Raw genomic sequence first — 19,087 nt, forward strand, 5'->3', positions numbered from 1 at the left:
TTCATATTTGTGACGAAATGAACTTTGCATAATATCCGTAGCACACTGATATACGGTGAGTCTAATCGGGTTTGATCATCCAAAATTGACAAACCTTAATTTCTTCGAAATAATAATACTTTACTTGTTGACGTTTGCCATGACAGTTAAATTTGATTGTTCATAACTCTATTAAACATCTTCAACCGAATTTACCAGAAGGGAGTATAAACCACAGTTCATTTACATAACTCGTATACACACTGTTGTTTAAATATTACAATGGGAAAAAGATTTACGGCAGAAACTAGTATACAATATTTTCATGTACAATGCAAAATATCACAGCTTGTTGAAAATAAATGTAAATGCATGAGCAGTGCAGGGTTCAAAAATAATTATGAGTAAAATATACGAGAAAACAAAGGAGAGAAGATACATGCAATTTGTAATCGGTTATGCAAAAGTAATGTTATACATGAATATGAGGTTAAGATAAGGGACTTGGGAGAAATAAACTAAGGCGGGGGAAAAGGCTATCCATAGCCTATCAAACAATTTCAATTTCAGAAATAATCAGTCAAATTTTACGAGCAAAAATCGAGGCACAAGAATTTATTTGAATATATTTCTGTTGTGTTGTATTTTAATTTGTTTAGTATTTAACTTGGTATTTGGTGGAAAGCACTATTTCCACTTATTTAAGAATTAATAAATTATCATTTATCAAATAAATTTATATCCAAGTACCACATTGGTATTAGCTCGTTTTTAGCTTTTATTGTTGAGTCTGTGGTTATATATTTCTTCTCTCAGTTCTATATTATTAATGCACCTAGGTCTTGACAAATAAGAGTATTCAATCCAATCAATCAATCAATTTCATCACACAATACACCACCCTAAATGCAAGGCAAGAAACTGTTCATGTTACTGTCAAGTCCTTAACAAATGATTTAGGATTCATCCCTGTTTATCCGAATTCTCTCTATTTTCGCCTTGATCTTTAACCGATTTTCTATTCTTGCTCCTTGCCTCCCTCTTCCTCCGATGTAGGTCAAATGTTACAAACCGTTCAGGTGCGAAGAGGCGTTGATAAAGAGGCGCCATTAACAGCAGGATTCCTGATGTGACGAAGATACCAATGAAAGCAAAGAGGGCGCTCGTATAGGAACCTGTCTTATCGATGCTTTGACCTGACAAAGAGGAAGAGAGAAATCGAGAAGAGACACACAATTAACCGTTTCGTTCACACAAGTTTGTTGCTGCTTATTGCCGGGTGTTAAGTCAAATTAGAATTTAAGCGCAACATGCACGAATTAAATTCACTTCATAATATCCCCAACCATATTATTCCACCCTTAGGGCGTAATGATACTGTATAAATTGTACAGGTAGGCAGATATTCCACTAAAAAGAGCATTGCTACAGATAGACGAGATAGCGTTGCTTTGAAGTTGTTGGAGGCTCTTACCAACAAGAGATCCAAGAAGAAACCCCGAGCCGTAGCTGAGGTACAAGACCGCAGAGGTCTCTATTGCCTTCTTCGCTCCAAACAGATCAGGGGCAAGACTGAATATCACTACGTTAGATATCGCCATGGTCATTCCGGCAGCTGAAAAGATGATTCAGTTTAAATAATTTAGTGATAAGGCCTTAATAAAAGATGTTGTATTGCCCTTTAGGTGCCAAAACATGGGTCGGTCGATCGTTTTTTTTTTTAAGCCGACCGTAGGTTTCAAGACTTTTGGGTCGGTCGCAAAGGGCAATACAACATCTTTTTTTTTAGGCCTAATGATTTTTTTCAGGATCGTAAAATATATCAATACCAATAATTAGTTCCAAATCGACTAGGAGTAAATATATATTTCTATAACCTATTTACTATTTATTTCATGATACATGCATTCTGACACAGATACCTTTCGGTATGCAGTAACCTTGAACTTCAATACGTTTTATTTCATTTATTTATTTAAACACGGTCACTCTCTCAGCCTAAAAGGTTGTTTTTCATCATGAAGTGAATCTTCTGATAATATTCTTGGGAAATGTTTGGAATATTCCCTATCAGTGATTTATTAGAATCAACTGTCTTGAAGAGATCTGTAACACGAAGCATCCTAATTAGCTAGTTGCATGTTACTAATCGATCGTAATTAACTTTGATTGTAATTACCAATGGCGATACAGAGTACAGGTACAACATTCGTGACCAACATGAACGCAATCAGGGCGAGGATACTGATGAAGTTAGCGAAGACCTGTAGGAAGATTCTTGGAAAGGGCACATATTCTCCTACCAGAACCAAAAGCACTTTACAGACAAGACTAGACAAGGCAGTGAAAGACACAAACTGAACTCCCGTCTCTTCCTCAAACCCGATAGACATCAAATAGCTGATCTGCAATTAAACACCATCATATAGATTCACCTTGTAATGCGTACATGCGTCAACTGCATGAGAGCATATTGTTGCTTTCGCAATGAAACATGTTTTCCGTGTCACCTTCCACAAAAATAGCGTGTTTTCTTTTATAATCAAGATAATTATGTACAGTATTTATTGAGATTTTCATCATAAACTATGCCGTAAGAATCATGATTGATGTTTAAACCTTGTGTTAAAAGAATTAATTGATGAATCAATGAATTTGGTTCATTCAGTTTTCATTGTGATGCTCCCGTTATCATTTATTTATCAACTTTCAATGCGGAGTGTAGTATCTTGTTCACACAAAAGAGCAATCAAACTTCTTCTTCTTCGTTTGGTATTATAATGCAAGACACATTGGTGTCTCTGAAATAATAACACTACACAGGGATAAAATAATAGAGTTACTCTATATAGAAATATCAGAGACTGTTTAATATGAACACTGGAAAATAAAGGTTTACTCTCCTTCCTTACCACATTGATATAATAGAAACAATCTCCTATTCCATTGAGGATGTTTGAAATAGCTACCATCCACAGCTCAGGAAAGGTCAACGCCCTTCCTATTTTCCAAAGCATCCTAGGATCTTGATGATCCTCCTCAGCTAATTCCGATCTCGTCATCACGTTATCACCATCTTCCAAAATGGACAGATTCTTGTAAGTGTCCCCATTGTCATGATTGTTATAACTCAACGAATTTAACTGAAATGCTGACTCGGTCTTCATCACCGATTGATCCTCAGGGATGATGTTCTCCTCAAATTCGTATGCGGATATCAGTGGATCCATCTTGGATGCAGTAGACGCAGTTTGGGAGGGAGCATTGAAGTTCATCAGCGATTCAGATTGTTCTTTGTTATCAAGTAACGCAATTTCCGAGTCTGGGTTTACTAGATCATCTTCAGTATATTCAGAACCTCTAACAGGCATCTCACCAATATCTGAGATTTCAGCTACCACCTCAGTATCATCGCTAATAATTTCTCCATCTTCCAGTAAACTGTCCACATCTTCACCTAGCCCTTCCTCTGTTCTATAAGCCTTTGAGTCTGACGTACATTGTACTTGGTCTCCTATAGATGCGTCACGTGCCGAGTCATGTGACTGGTCAAGCAGTCTCCTGGAATTTTCATGTAATGGAGCTTTAGCAGTGGAAGATGTCTTATCTCTAGGTACCATTTTGCAGTCCTCGTTCTCATTGTCCTTGTTGCTATGGAGACGAGATGGGACGATGTAAGTCATGACGCTTGGAAGACCGACAGTAAAGAGAAGCCCTCCCATGACTCGTAGCGTTATCCGCCAACCGTACTTTCTTAAGAGGAGAGCCATTATTTGTGAGAATGCCAGCATTCCTACACAGAAAGGAAGGAAAGTAAATTATCAATGTACTGATGATAAAGGAGACGCAACCAACCGATAAGAAAAAGAATATTATGCAAAATTGACTTAGTTTTTGCTAACATAGTAACTTGCTCATTTTTTCTTCTCCCTTTCATAATCCTAATGGTCCTTTCTTCTGTCAAGAATCCACTGTATCAGCTTTTATTACGAGGCTTGTTTTTTATACTATACTTTAATAAAACTAACCATTTGATTAATGTCTATCAAACTAATCGCCTGCACCTTGCTATACGTTTCTCTTCATTTCCCTTTATAGCATGTTCAGTGCTCAAAATAAATTTGGAAGTGCTTATTATGATTAAAAGATTATCTAGACTCTAGATGCGTCGTGGCCCGTTTTTGGTTCAGTGAATTATGTCTCTGGACAGTGAACCACAAGTTACGGGATTCAAATCCCTGTCGCAGCATTAACGTTCTTTGGCAAGACATTAATCTACATTTGTTATACACTTCATGTCAGGTAAGGTGAATAGGTACCCGGCAGGGATTAATCCCTTAAATTGTAAAATGTACAAGCGATGCAATGGCAGCCGTGTTAAAGCCGGGGTAACGATAATTGAGCTCCAATGCCCCGTTGCATAAAACTTACCACTGATGGTAACTTTGCCATCAATGGCAACTACCATGGTAACATTACTCAACACCCAACCAAAATCAGGCCCCCCCCCCCCCCAACTTTTGCCGCCGGCTGGATCCGCCCCTGGCCTATATTCATAAGTTCATCCGTTGAAAACGTGATGTCCATAATTGAAAACATAAAATCTCAGAATTATTTTATTATACGTTTGGTTTTACTTCGATATACTTGGAATAACCCTTTATCTAGAAGATAGATATAAAGATACCATGCCCTACCAATATTTGTTTGTGAATATATAATCGAAGTTTGTTTTCTTTTAATAGAGATGGAGAACTGCGTCTACAGGTACAGTATTTATCCAGTGATTATATATATATATATATATATATATGATAAAAACAGACAAAGCTAAATATATCACACAGCACCCCAAACCTTCTGAGTGTTGCATGGTTTCATTTCAGATGTAAGCCATCAAAAAAGTGTATTTCCTTTGATTTTGTTTTTAATTTTCTAAAAGAAGAGATATCGTTCTCTATATATAAGCGAAAAGAAACGTGAGATGTTTAATATTTAACTTGTTGTACACCCATCTATGTTTGACCTCTTGACTGTTGTATTTTCTTTTCTTCTATTTATCATGTTTATGACCCAGTCTATATACTTATCTCCCATAAACATTAAAAAAAAAGAGCCTGACACGATTTGATATTTTTACCATCACTCAACAAACATATGCATTTTGTCAGCATGGTCATATCTTTTTGTCTGTTTCTTTGTTTGTTTATTTTTTAATATTTTCTGACAGAGTATATTGTTTTCTATCTTAATACAAGTTAGAAGCACAAAGAAATGGAAGGGTTTTAAAATTTTGCATTTTTTTTGTAGACCCTTCTTTGTACAAGCTGTAGATTGCATTGACGTTTGCTTGTTCCCTATGCGGCATTGGCTGCTGGTCTATTCTACCCCCTTCCATGTATAACAATAAGAAAGAGCCCATAAACCGTCAAAGCATTGTGATAAATATATTTTGAGTTCTAAATCCTCTATTAGTTTGGCCCTTGCATTATTCCTCCATTGAGGCAAGCCTTAAAAACCAGGTCGGGTGACTCTTTGTTGGGGTTTCGTGGTACAGACAAACAATAATTGCTCAAAAATTTGCTTTATTGTTATATTGCTATATACCTCTATATTTCAAAACCAAAAGCAGTTATGGATCTCGGTTTAATAAATATAAGGAGGCGCGATAGCTCAGTCGGTAAAGCAGTGGTCTCGTAATCCGGTGACCTGGGTTCGAAACCAAGGCGATGCGCCTTTGGCAAGGCATTAATCCTCATTACCAGGTCCCTCGGAGAGGACCTAAAGCCGTCGGCTGTCTGGTTGCTTACTTACAAGCATTTATGCTTTCTTAGCAGTCAGGTAAAATAACCATCACCACCACCACCAATATTTAAAAGTTCTCATCACTTGATAACAGACCGGAAATTTTATGTTTTTTGCTAATACATTTTGTATGTTCACACATTTTGTTTCCTGTGTCTTTGTATTCATGCTTGAATGCACAAAAAAGTACACTCGCGAATAACTCGCTTAGCTATTAAACTGTCGTAGCAGAGTCATTACGTGAGTTAAGATTCTATTATATAATGCGTCCCAGAAAAAAACGAAACCGAGAATTATCGATGTTTTATCATAACTTAATCACAATCATATTTGATAAATCACACATTATTTGGAAAGCACTGTATTATGGTCATGCAACATTTAGGACTATAACTGAATACATCTCCCATTGCTAATCGTATCTCCTTCAATCAATCGTAACTTTAACAATAAAATATAGAAACGTATGATTAACTTCATTTTACAGCTAAAAGGAATGCACAATATTGGATTCATTTCATTAAAAAAAAATTTATATGATTAATGTACAGTCCCTAAACACCCATGGTGATTGCAACCTGACTCATCTAATATTAATTTATTTGATATTTTGTACAACTCGTCCCTCATACTAATATTGATTTTTGCCTTTATAAATTCTAAATTGCAATTGTTAAAGGAAACCAAAACCTTCATACTAAGTTACTTTTATTGTAAAGTTTAAGATATTTGAAAAATATCAGTGAAAACTTGAACAAAATCGGGCAAGGAATAAGGAAGTAAGAGCTTTTTTTAATTACTAGTCACTCGAGGGCGGTATTCAATTTGATGACATCATCTGTGGACAACTCTCCATGCCTTTTGTACATCAAATTTCATGTTTTTCCTTCTTTCTTGTGATTGAGATAATGTACTCCCCTGAAAGCAAGATATAGAATGCAAAATGATATTCTACTTCACATGTTATGAAGTCGGATCAAGAACACAAATAAATACGAAGAAAACAACAAAATTGTGAAATTTTATGTACAAAAGGAATGGAGAGTTGTTCACAGATGATTTCATGAAATTAAATACCGCCCTCTAGTGACTAGTCATTTCAAAAAGCTCTAACTTTCGTATTCCTTGCCCGATTTTGTTCAAATTTTCACTGATTTTATTCAAATCTTTTAAACTTTACAATAAAAGTAACTTAGTATGAAGGTTTTGGTTTCCTTTAAAAGGGGTTGAAAAAGTGAATGAGTATATACCTGTTGTAGATCCCGTAGAAGCTATTGCCACAGCTCTCATTGTATTCCTCTCAGGGAAGTACAGGACTATTAAATCAAAGGCACACACTGTGAAAAGTCCTGCCCCTATACCAGCCATTACACCAAACGTAGCAAACATTGGTATGAGACTAGATAGGAATGACGTCATAAAGACTCCAGCCGATGTCGAGACGACGCCGGAGATGGCTACCGATCTATAGCCGAAGCGTTCCGAAGCGAGTTTGACGAACGGAGCAATCATGAGTGAAATACCGAGAGGTAGAGCGCCTACCCAACCTGGAATAAAGAAACGATATCAAAGTATTTATCATATCAAAACAGTTATTAAAGATCATGTATCATTATGCAAACTAGGAGTGACAACATGTCGGTGATTTTGGTCTGAACCTCCCTCCCCCCCCCCCCTCTGCCTCTTCCTTAATCAGAACTATAGCACCACCTCTAAGATATATATAGAGAGAGAGAGAGGAGAAGAGAGAAGAGCTAGAGAGAGAGAGAGAGAGAGAGAGAGAGAGAGAGAAAGAAAGAGAGAGAGAGAGAGAGAGAGAGAGAGAGAGAGAGAGAGAGAGAGGATGTAGGAGTAGGAGGAGAAGGAGGAGTAGGAGGGGATAAGATATTGGCTTCTGGGATATCAGACCAAGAAGTTACTAGTAAGTTACTAGTAACTTCTTGATCAGACTGGTAGAGCTACCAGTAAAAGACTAGGAGGGAAGTTGGTAAAGGGGCGGGGGTAAGCGGTAGGTGAGGGGCATACTGTCCGCCCTATGCTGGCGCTTTTGTCCTAATTATTTGTCCTTATAGTCGAAGGCCGTGCATTATCAGTGCTAATATGTTCAGGGAAACATTTTGTTTATTCAGTCCTCCTCTGGCGATAGCTATCTCGTAAAGTGACTCGCGTAAACTATGCTCCACGGCACCCGAAAATAATAACTGGTAAATCCAAAGGTAATTGGGCAAAATTCATTTTATTTCAACCCATGTACGACACACAAGGACTAGCGTTTAAAGTCGCAGTATAGTTCCAATAGTTTCGAGTTGAGAAGTTTGGGGCCTTGCCCAGTGGCGTACGCAGTATTTTTCAAGGGAGGGGGGGGTTACCCCCCCCCCCCCTGCGTACGCGCCTGGCCTTGCCAGACCATTTACAATGAAGGGGGGAGGGGGAGGGGTTCATTGTTCGTTTTTACGACGAATCAGCCGAAAAACTTCAAAAAGGAAACCCCAAATTGACAAGTGGACAACTATCCTCTAGTTACGCTTACTATACATTGAAGATTGCGTTTTGAAGTCATATTGCTCACAAAGGGGTACTTATATCACGCACCAAACTCCGGCTCGTAATACACAAAAATCCGGCCCGTATTGACTTTACACACCGGGCCCGTCGACCATAACAACGTAAGAGAGCTGACAGGTTATCTCTAAAATGAAATGAAAGGACTCTTTAAAGTAAAATATCCCTTGATATTTAAATTACACTGCTCCTACTGTGTGCTTTTTTCACACTCTCCCTGATCTATAAAGAGTGCTTTCTTTAATATCAAATTTTGATCATCAACAGAAACAAAATTCTAGGCCACGAACTTTTCGAAGCGTGACCAGATTCAAAGTATGCTTAAAGGGATAGTTGAGTTCTGTTTTCAGATCGCAATTGCCTTCAAAGTGCATGGTTATTGCTCGTATTCTTATCTATCACATTTCTAGTGCCCTTTGAGGACCTAACATTGCTATTAGGGTAATTTTAGACCCCAAAAAGTGTTAAATTTAGCCAATACGATCATACCAATTTCAAAAAAATACGGTGACCGTTAATTAATTAATCAATTAATAATAACAATACATGGGCCGGCTGGTTGGGCTCAATATAACCAAGACGAGAAAGCCAACATCGGCAGTAGCTGAAATACAACGTGAAGGCGCTATTTCGTTTTTTCAACGGCTTTTTTCAAATATAATATTTTGGTTGCTACACCAGACTTCTTAGGACAGCATTCAACGTGCACTGGAGCCAGCATATGACAAATAAGGAGCTGTACGGGAATCTACCAAAAGTATCAGAAAAGATCAGGGAAAGAAGACTACGTTCTGCAGGCCACAGCTGTAGGAACATCAATGAACCAATATCTCAGCTTTTACTCTGGAAACCTAAACACGGGAAGAAGAAACCTGGAAGACCCCATCTTACCTATACAGACCTACTCAAGAAGGATACTGGACTTGAACTGTCAGAGATAAAAGCAGCCATGCTGGACAGGAATGTGTGGAAGGGCATCACAGCTCGGGCAGTTGACCCGACTTAAGCAAGCAAGCAAGTAAGCAATTTTGTAGTGGTACCAAATATTAGAAATCGTTATATTTATGGATATTTCAGCCGTTTCTGAACCGATTTTGATCAAACAAAGATGATTTTGTCATTTAAATTGTATGTTCTTTCAAATTTGACACTCAGTTTTTCATTATCTCACAAAAAATATTATGTGAAGCGCCCTCTGAAATAGAACTCAACTCTCCCTTTAAATGGGGGCATTGGTGTATGTAGAAAAAACAGGATTAAAGGTAAAGACCAGTTATGGTCATGCGATTGCATTGTGAAAGAAACGTTGTGGAATCGATCAGAAAAGGTTGATCATCTAGCATCTAGCATCTGCAAGGTTCTGGAATCATCAAAATGATAAGAAATTTGGCCCATTCTTCGTAAAGTTACAAGCACTATACACAGAAAGATGTATATGGGACTACCCTATATCTCTCACAGACCATGAGAGAAACAAATTTACCAAATATATGAATTAGTAGGCGGTTTCCCGGCAAATTTTGTATCATCATGTATTAGTCAAAACATATTCTTTCACATGCTTGGTAATGAGAGCTTCCATTTCATTTTTGAAATTGGTGCGTTTCCAATACTGGTCTTTACCTTTAAGATCCCATACAACGCTTCGGAATGTAAAAGAAGAATACGAAAAATAAAGTTGAGATTCGACTATGTCTAGACGTTGCTTTGCATTTCGTATTTGTATTATCTTCTATCTGATAGTGATTATAGACGTATTTATATGGATAATAAAGATAAAGCTGTCCAGGTCTTTGGTATAATGCTTCAAAACAAACCGACCAAGCCGTTTATATCTTTATTTAGGGTCTGTTTCTACTGTTTATTATATTTTCATTGCCAACCCTCGAAAAAGAATTTTGTATGCATTTCTCGGAGGAAAGTGAGCGTGAGAGAAGTTCAATCGAATTTCGCATTCTAAACGGTTTTCTATTCACTAAATTGATGCTCAACATCTAAAACCCAGGGGAATATATTGTTGAGCAATTTAGTTAGGAAGCCAAAAGTTCGGATTCTCTTTCGCCGAATATTGTAAAAGCACTCTTTTTTTGTGGGGGGGGGGGGGGGGGGGGGGGGGGGGGGGGGGGGGGGGGTAAGAGGACACTTTTTTTTTTTGGTCTCGAAATTTGAAAATTTTACATTTTGCTCCGTGGGGGGGGGGGGGGGGTAAGGTCACCTTTTTTAGGTCTGCCATTGGTACAATTTTTTTTTTGTATTATTTTTTTTATTTAAAGGTAAAGACCAGTTATGGTCATGCGATTGCATTGTGAAAGAAACGTTGTGGAATCGATCAGAAAAGGTTGATCATCTAGCATCTAGCATCTGCAAGGTTCTGGAATCATCAAAATGATAAGAAATTTGGCCCATTCTTCGTAAAGTTACAAGCACTATACACAGAAAGATGTATATGGGACTACCCTATATCTCTCACAGACCATGAGAGAAACAAATTTACCAAATATATGAATTAGTAGGCGGTTTCCCGGCAAATTTTGTATCATCATGTATTAGTCAAAACATATTCTTTCACATGCTTGGTAATGAGAGCTTCCATTTCATTTTTTGAAATTGGTGCGTTTCCAATACTGGTCTTTACCTTTAATTAAAAAAACAAAAAAACAAATCCAAAGGGTGGGGGGGGGGGGGAGGTTTTCCTCCAAAATACACACATAAAAAATACCGCCGGGACGCGTCATGATTGTTATGATCCCCCCCCCCCCCCCCCCCCCCCCCCCCCCCCCTCGGTTGATGTAATAAAACAATCGTTAGAGATACCTGTCAATGTAGCACTGCGTTCAAATTCCTCCTGGAATGCGACAAAGAGTAGGTTGTAGTTAAATAAGAGTCCATTCAGCACGAAATTAAATAGAACCGTCGCGACGACCACCACGCATCCCCATCGGTTTCTTATCCATTGCCGTAGAGATTGTTGTGCTCTGGAGGAGACTGGTGGTTGGTATTCGATGGATCCAGACATCTTTACTTTTCATGTCACACGTAATATGTCACAACAGACACAATTTTCCAGCAACTTTATACTCATCGAACCATGCAGTTGTTTATTTTACACATATACTGGTGCAGTAAACACGGACGCGCATTATTCAGTTCGGTAATCAGTTCAGTAGATCAATGGGGACGTATGGCGGACAGAGGGGGAGGGGGGGGGGGGGTGGGGGGTGGGGGGCGGGGGTATTAAAAGGACGATCTCGGGAAATCCTTACGGGTACTTTTTACCTATCTTGGAAGAAGTCGACGTTTAGGGGGGGATATAGCTGCAGAGTGATAGCAACCCACGTTTGTTTGTTTTTTGTTGTTACTTGTTAGTTTTTTTCCTCTGTAAATGAGTCTTTTTTCCTTACTCATTTGAGGAAGTTTGTAAATATGTTAACACATCACATTTTTGTACACGTGATGCTTGACCATGCGGAAAGGATGGCTTTTAACATCTCTGTCAATTGTGTGTATGTCTTTTTTTCCCTTTTGTGCTATTGCTAAATCCAGTTACTTTCTTTATAACCACAGATCTATGTGCAGATTTTAGTCAAGGTTATGATGCCTCAGGTTAATGCTACTCAATTGAGCCACGTACACTCAGTCTGATGATAATATTGTTGCAGAGTTGAATATGAATGCAACACATTTGAATAAATGTTGAATGACGAGGTTGAAGCTACAGTGCACGACTCAAAATATTTTACTGAAAAACAATTTTCTGAACATTTAGAAAACTGTCCTGTCAATGAAACGTCCTTTTTGCACTTTAATGTGCGTAGCATGAATGCAAATTTTGACAGGCTTTCCTTGTTTTTGGACACTTTTCAGGATAAGTACCCAATAATTGGAATCACTGAAACTTGGTTTTCTAGTCATCCAACTGCCATGTACGATCTTCAGGCGCGGATCCAGGATTTCTTAGGGGAGGGGGCCCAACTTTTTTTTTTTTTGCTCCCGAAAATTTGAAAATCGCGCCGGCCGAAAAGTCGCTCAGTGGGGGGGGGGGGGGGGGGGGGGGGGGGGGGGGGGTACAGAGCACATTTTTTTTTTTTTTTTTTGCTCCCGAAAATTTGAAAAAACGCGCCGGCCAAAAATTCGCTCAGGGGGGGGGGGGGGGGGGGGGGGGTGGGGGGGGGGGGGTAGTGAGCACATTTTTTTTTTTTTACCCTAAAAAAAAATTCAATTTGCACCCCCTCCTTGAGCGCCAGGGGGGGGGGGGGCCCAACCCCCCAAAAAGGTAAAAATCACGTGATTTACATGATTTTTTTCTCAAGGGGGGGGGGGGCCGGGCCCCCGGGCCCCCCGGGCCCCCCCCCCCCCCTGGATCCGCCACTGACGATCTTCCTAGGTATCAACTAATCACTAATGATCGACAAAGCAGATCCGGTGGTGGTGTAGCAATGTATATTCCCATTTCATTTGAGTGTCATACAAAAACAGAATTGTACATTATGAATGATTTACTGGAATCTCTATTTGTTGAGATTATAATCCCTGGAGAAAAAAAACTTGTTAGTGGGAGTAGTCTATAGGTCACCAAATGGTGATGTGAATGAATTTATTGAAGAATTGTCTAACACTCTTTCAAACCCATTATCTAGAAATAAAAAAATAATTATTATGGGTGATTTTAATATAAATTTATTAAGTTATGATCACGATAACTTTGTTAATAATTTTGTTGATACTTTAAGTACATTTTCTTTGATTCCTCTGATTAATAAGCCAACTAGAGTAGCAGATAACTCACAAACCTTAATTGACAATATTTTTACCAATTTGCACCCTATTCCCACTGCTGGTATAATAGTGGCCGATATATCGGATCATTTCCCTATATTTGCTAGAACATCTTTAGCATTAAGGAGTTCTTGTACTGAATCCTGTGATAAGTTAACACGGAAATTCACTCAGGGAAATATAGCAAAATTTAAGAGAGAATTGGAAACTGTTGAATGGAACGAAGTTTTATGTGAAACAGAAGTTGATAAGTCTTTTGATAAATTCATGGATATAATGGTGTTATCTTATGACAGACGCTTTCCCTTGGTGCAAAGAAGTAAGCAAGAATATAAAAGAGTACCTCGAATGCCATGGGTCACTAAGTCTTTACTCAGGTCAATAAATAAAAAGAATCGTTTGTTTTGTAGATACAAAGCAAAGCAGACTGGTGTAGCCAAGCTTAAGTATACTAACTATAGAAATATATTGACTTCTGCTCTGCGCCAAGCAAAGAAAGACTATTATCAATTTCAATTCCAGTCTACGTGTAATAATGTTAAAGGAACATGGAAAGTTATTCGAAATGTCTTGAAAACCAATCCTAAACTACAGAGTATTACAAAACTCACCTGGAAGGATGGTCTTATTGAAGACAAGAAACTTATGTGTGAAGCATTTAATGAATATTTTTCTAACATTGGTGCTACTCTGTCTAGCTCCATACCTGATATACAGGAAACCTATGGAAATTATTTAACCAGTCCAAATGAAAAGTCTTTATTTTTTGTTCCTGTAGTGAATTCTGAGGTTATAGATGTTGTAAGTGGCTTGAAAAGGAAGAACAGCCCTGGATACGATGGTATAACTAATGATTTGATAAAAGAAGTAATTTCATTTGTAGTCGTACCTCTCACTCACATTTATAACTTGTCTTTAATGCATGGAATTGTTCCTAAAAAAATGAAAATAGCTAAAGTTGTGCCTATATATAAAAAAGGGAACCCTGTAGAAACTGGTAATTATAGACCAATTTCTCTACTTACTGTCTTCTCCAAGATTTTGGAAAAGCTTGTATATATTAGATTGATAAAGTTTTGAAGTCGTGTCAAGTTTTCTCAAATTCTCAGTTTGGTTTTCGCGAGAAACACACAACTTCTCATGCTGTTTTATGTCTTTTAGACAAAATATCTTCGGCACTTGATAAACACCTCCATACGGTTGGTATATTTTTGGATTATTCCAAAGCTTTTGATACGGTGAACCATAATATTTTGTTGCACAAGCTCTCTTATTATGGGGTAAGAGGACCTGCACTCGAATGGTTTAGAAGTTATCTTAGTAACAGACAGCAATTTGTGCAGCTCGGCGAAATTTGTTCAGATATGTTACCCGTCACGTATGGAGTACCTCAAGGTTCCCTTTTGGGTCCCCTGCTTTTATTTTATATGTAAATGATTTTCCAAAATCCTCAGAGACGTTTTCTTTTTTGCTATTTGCAGACGATACAAGTGTATTCTGTTCTCATAGAAACTTAAATACTCTTTTAGAAACTGTAAATAGAGAGCTTTGTGTATTGACTAAATGGATTCATGCAAATAAACTGTCACTAAACTTATTAAAAACTAAACATATTCAGTAATAGTGAAACAGTAATACCTGGTAATGTAGTCTTTGATCAGGTAAATATTGAAAAGGTCTCATTTATTAAATTTTTAGGTCTCCACATTGATGATAAATTGACTTGGAAGATGCATACTACTCATTTAAGTAAAGTGCTCTCTAGAAATGTTGGTATGATCCACAAATTGAAGTTTGTATTCCCAAGAAAAGTACTTAGCATGTTGTACTGTTCCTTAATTTTGCCATACTTAAATTATGGTGTGCTAGCCTGGGGTGCCTCAGCCAAATCCTACTTAAATAAAATTCTGCTCATTCAAAAGAGAGCAGTGAGAATTATTTCGGCAGCTGATTGGCGTGCTCACACTGACAAGCTATTTTACGAAAATAAAATGCTGAAGGTAAAAGATATATCTGGGATATCTTATGTATCAGTTGGTGAAGGGTGAAGCTCCAATGTCAATAACATCTATTTTTGTAAAGAATAAACAAATACACAAATACTCTACTAGGCAGGCTGCCTTATACCATGTATCATCAGCTAGAACTCGGCTTAGGATTAATACACTTGCACATACTGGACCAAAGTATTGGAACTCTTTAGACTGTTCTATTAGGCAGTCTGTAAGCTCTTCTGTCTTCAAACGTAAGCTGAAATTTCATCTACTGTACACCTACAGTGAATAGATCTGATTTTATTAGTATTCAATATAGGAAAATGGATTAGCATTGCCCCCCCCCCCCCCGTGTTGTACATTATCCTCCTTCCCCTATTTCTTTACTTTTCCATTATCTTTATTCTGTTTTCTTTTTTAGTCTACCATATTTTGTAAATTAGTGGTAGATCTGATATTTATTTATAGTCTGTATAGGTAACTAGATTAGTATTAGTCCCCCTCCCCCTGTAATATAACCTACTTCTTTAAAAAAAAAATGTTGTTTCTGTAAAGGTGATCTGTGTTTTAACAAGCTGTGCTTTTTTAACAGACCACCTCTTTTTCCACATTTGTTAAAGTCTTTATAACTGTTTCATTGTTAATGCATTTATGCTAGTTTACGATGAACTTGTTACTACTGTTACTGAATGAAATGTTTTTTTATGCAAGTGGAAAGAAATAAATAAATCTTGAATCTTGAATCTTGAATCTTGAGAGTGTGGATATATCGTTCCCCCTTAATGATACTATGTCCCTTTTGCAGCCTACATCAAATTATGTAGAACTTTGCAGGAATTATGAATATGTCATGTGTGTCCTATCTGTGAAATGTAAACGTTAGCAGTGTCTTAATATTCAAATTATGCAAGGAAACCCGTTTACTTGCTAGACTTCACTGTCATACACTATTGAGTGACTGACTGGCTTTTTTCTTCTTTGGTAATAACATACATGAAAAGAGTTGTAAAGGGTACAATCTTTGCGCAGTATTAAAACGTACGACCATTCTGTACATTGGTCTGAAAAATCAGACTATTACTTACTGGCTTTATAGCTCCTAAGTCGATTCGACAACTAAAAGTCGTTATTTTCCCACTTTAGGGAAGTTCTAAATTAGTATTTTCTTTTAAATGCCGTTGGAATTTAACCTTTTTTTTCATTTTTGGGGCCTGCAAATGGGACATAGTACCTTTAATGTAGCTAATATCAAAGTAGAGGGAGGGTAGGACGGATATAAAGAGAGAGAGAGAGAGAGAGAGAGAGAGAGAGAGAGAGAGAAAGGATACGAGTATACGACCACTTCCACATCCATGCACCATTTCACTCGATAGCATTGTCTTGTTTTAATTCCCATGTCAAATAATACCAGTGCCCCTCTAATGACGGGTCACGGCCAATATTTTAGAGCTGCAAGCTCATCAAGCTTCAGGTTTCCGCTGTAGCCCCATATAACACGTTTCTCATAACGCATTAAAGGTAATAGAAAGTTTTGGAAATTCTGAAAATTGGCTGGATAGTGATTCTTTACAATTTTGATATATTTGGATGCCCCTGTGGACTTATAATAAGCACTAACAAATTCAGCCCCTAAAACACTTCTGCCTTTGAGAAAAATGGAATATAACAATTTACCGGTGCTCCCGGTAAATTTTGATAAATTTCAAATAGCGCCTACGACCATACGATGGTAGCTACGACCATGAAAATCTCACAATATGTAGTTGTGATATATAATTTCCAAACGAGAATAGCCAATTGGTCGACTTTAGTCAAAAAATATAGTTTTATGGCTTAATTAATATCTTGACCTCGAGAGGGAGCTATACAATATAAAGAGTTTATTATTTATAATTTCATAACTTTAGACTCGATTTCAACCGCGACAACGATCACTGAATATTGTAGGATCGCATGCTTTCAATATGTTCATTTGAACCAAATTCATGACCCCATACCAAAACTTTGTATTACCTTTAAGCGTTCTTAATAGGCCTATATAAAATGTATATACAATGCCACATTGATGCTCTTGAATATTGTTTGAAAAGATGATAGAAGTCATTTAATAAATCAATTATCAATATATTATCAACAGGGATTTCAGTCGATTGCATACCGAGTGGACGACCCCTTAGACTATTTACCTTGGACAAAAATAGGGAAATTAATCGGCCGATCTATATATCCCCGCCCCTACCAACTTTTCCTCCTGCTTATTTGGTAATAATAAACAAAAAATGGATGACAGTGCACCCCTCTGCAGGGGCGGATCCAGCCGGTGGCAGGGGAATGGGCCAAAGAGGGGGCCCAATTCGTGAGAAAATATTTAGCGGCGAAACAGCCAGCCGGTGAATAAGCGGGAGGGGGGGGGGGGTTAAAACAAAGCTGCCCGGCCTATTCTTTGAAGCTAGGTTGTTTCTTTATAAATGATGACTTTATAGGGCATATTTTGTAAGCGACATTGACAAATACAGGTAAAAGGGACATTTATCAATAGTAACATGAAGAACTTTGGAAAGGGGCACATATCATATTCTAAAAGAGGCACTTACACATTCGAAAATAATTTTTTCAGAAGGGAAACTGGGAATTAAAGCCTGCACTGCACTACTTATAGCTACTTGCAAAGAGCAAATTAAAAAAAAAGCCCAATGGATGACCATGATCCTCTTTTTCTTATGCTATTGAGAGCTTATTTGATGAGATAACCTTGCAGGGAGATCTAACCCCCCTGACCATTAGTGCGGTGGGGCTTAGGGCACTCGTTATAGAAAGGAGCAGACTTGTCAAGTAAAAGGGGGTGCTTATCAGAGGTGAAAAGAGACAAATATAAAAAGAGGAAAGAGGCTCGTATATTAAAAAAGAAAAGCGGCACTTATCAGAAAGAAAAATGGGAACTTATCAGAAAAAGGGACGGTTTTACCCGGGGAGTTTACAACGCAAAGTAAGAGCACTTGGGGGGGGGGAATATTTGAGAAATGTGGGGGGGGGGGGCGTCGTCCTTCCCATCCAGGAATTTAAAATTACTTACACGACACTTCTTGAATCTACAAATAAAACTGCAACATATAAAATACATGCAAGAGGACGCTATTTTTTATTTTTTTGGGGGTCTCGAAATTTGAAAATTTGACATTTTTATTCGTTCGGGGGGTGGGGGGGTAAGGTCACCTTTTTTAGGTCAGCCATGGGCATGATTTTTTTTTTTATAATTAAAAAAAAAAAAAAAAAAAAAAAAAAAAAACCCAAAGGGGGGGGGGGGGGTGGGGGTTTAGGGGGGTTTTCCTAAAAAATACACACATACAAATACCAAAGGGGGGGGTCAACCCCCAAAGCCCACCCCTCCCCCCCCCCCCCCCCCCCCCCCCCCCCCCCCCCCCCCCCCCCCCCCCCCCCCCCTCCCCCCACCCCCCCCCCCCCCCTCCCCTGCGTACGCGCCAGTATGCAAGTATTTCAGATTAATATGTTATTAAAAACATGGTAGACCCGTTGACTATAAATATTCGTGCCACCGTACCTCTCTTTTTTGCAGTTAGGTGCATGCAGGCGCGGATCCAGGGGGGGGGGGGCCGAGCGTGCCTTGGCCCCCCCCCCCCCCCCCCGCAAAAAAAAAAAAGAGAGAGAGAAGGAAAAGAAGGGAAAGAAGAGAGGAAGGGAAAAAAAGAAGAGGAAGAAGAAAAGAAAAGAGGGAAGAAGGAGATCGGGGGGGAGGACTTGCCTCCCCCCCCCCCCAATAAAAAAATAAAAGAGAAGGAAGGAAAGGGAAAGAAAAAAGATAAAGAGGAGATAAAGGGAAGGACAAAATAGGAAGAAGAAAAGAAAAGAAGGGGGATAACAGTTGCAATTTTCCCGCCAACAAGTTGTGGATCGAGGGGGGGCAAAAGACCCTAGCCTCCCCCCCCCCCGCCCTCCCGTCCCCGCTAAAAAAA

General features: G+C 38.4%; 1 protein-coding gene across 1 annotated transcript; it reads right to left on the minus strand.

Moving 5' to 3' along the window:
* Nucleotides 1-17: 17 nt before the first annotated feature.
* LOC105442193 lies at nt 18-7,325 on the minus strand. Its single transcript, XM_030983934.1, has 5 exons — nt 7,035-7,325; nt 2,892-3,772; nt 2,159-2,384; nt 1,454-1,594; nt 18-1,175 (listed from the first exon to the last, which is right to left on the minus strand). The coding sequence occupies exons 1-5, from the start codon at nt 7,294-7,296 to the stop codon at nt 943-945; spliced, it is 1,743 nt and encodes a 580-aa protein (XP_030839794.1). The 5' UTR covers nt 7,297-7,325; the 3' UTR covers nt 18-942.
* Between the last annotated feature and the right edge of the window lie 11,762 nt (nt 7,326-19,087).

Source organism: Strongylocentrotus purpuratus, unplaced genomic scaffold, assembly GCF_000002235.5.
Source record: "Strongylocentrotus purpuratus isolate Spur 01 unplaced genomic scaffold, Spur_5.0 spur5_scaffold_14, whole genome shotgun sequence".
NCBI classification, from domain to species: Eukaryota; Metazoa; Echinodermata; class Echinoidea; order Camarodonta; family Strongylocentrotidae; genus Strongylocentrotus; species Strongylocentrotus purpuratus.

Coding starts and splice junctions, on each gene's coding strand:
- LOC105442193 (XM_030983934.1), bottom strand. CDS start 7,296: ATGATTGCTCCGTTCGTCAAACTCGCTTCGGAACGCTTCGGCTATAGA. Junction 2,385..2,891: donor GTTTCTATTATATCAATGTG/GTAAGGAAGGAG, acceptor GTTTAATTGCAG/ATCAGCTATTTGATGTCTAT. Junction 1,176..1,453: donor TCTTCTTGGATCTCTTGTTG/GTAAGAGCCTCC, acceptor CCTCTTTGTCAG/GTCAAAGCATCGATAAGACA.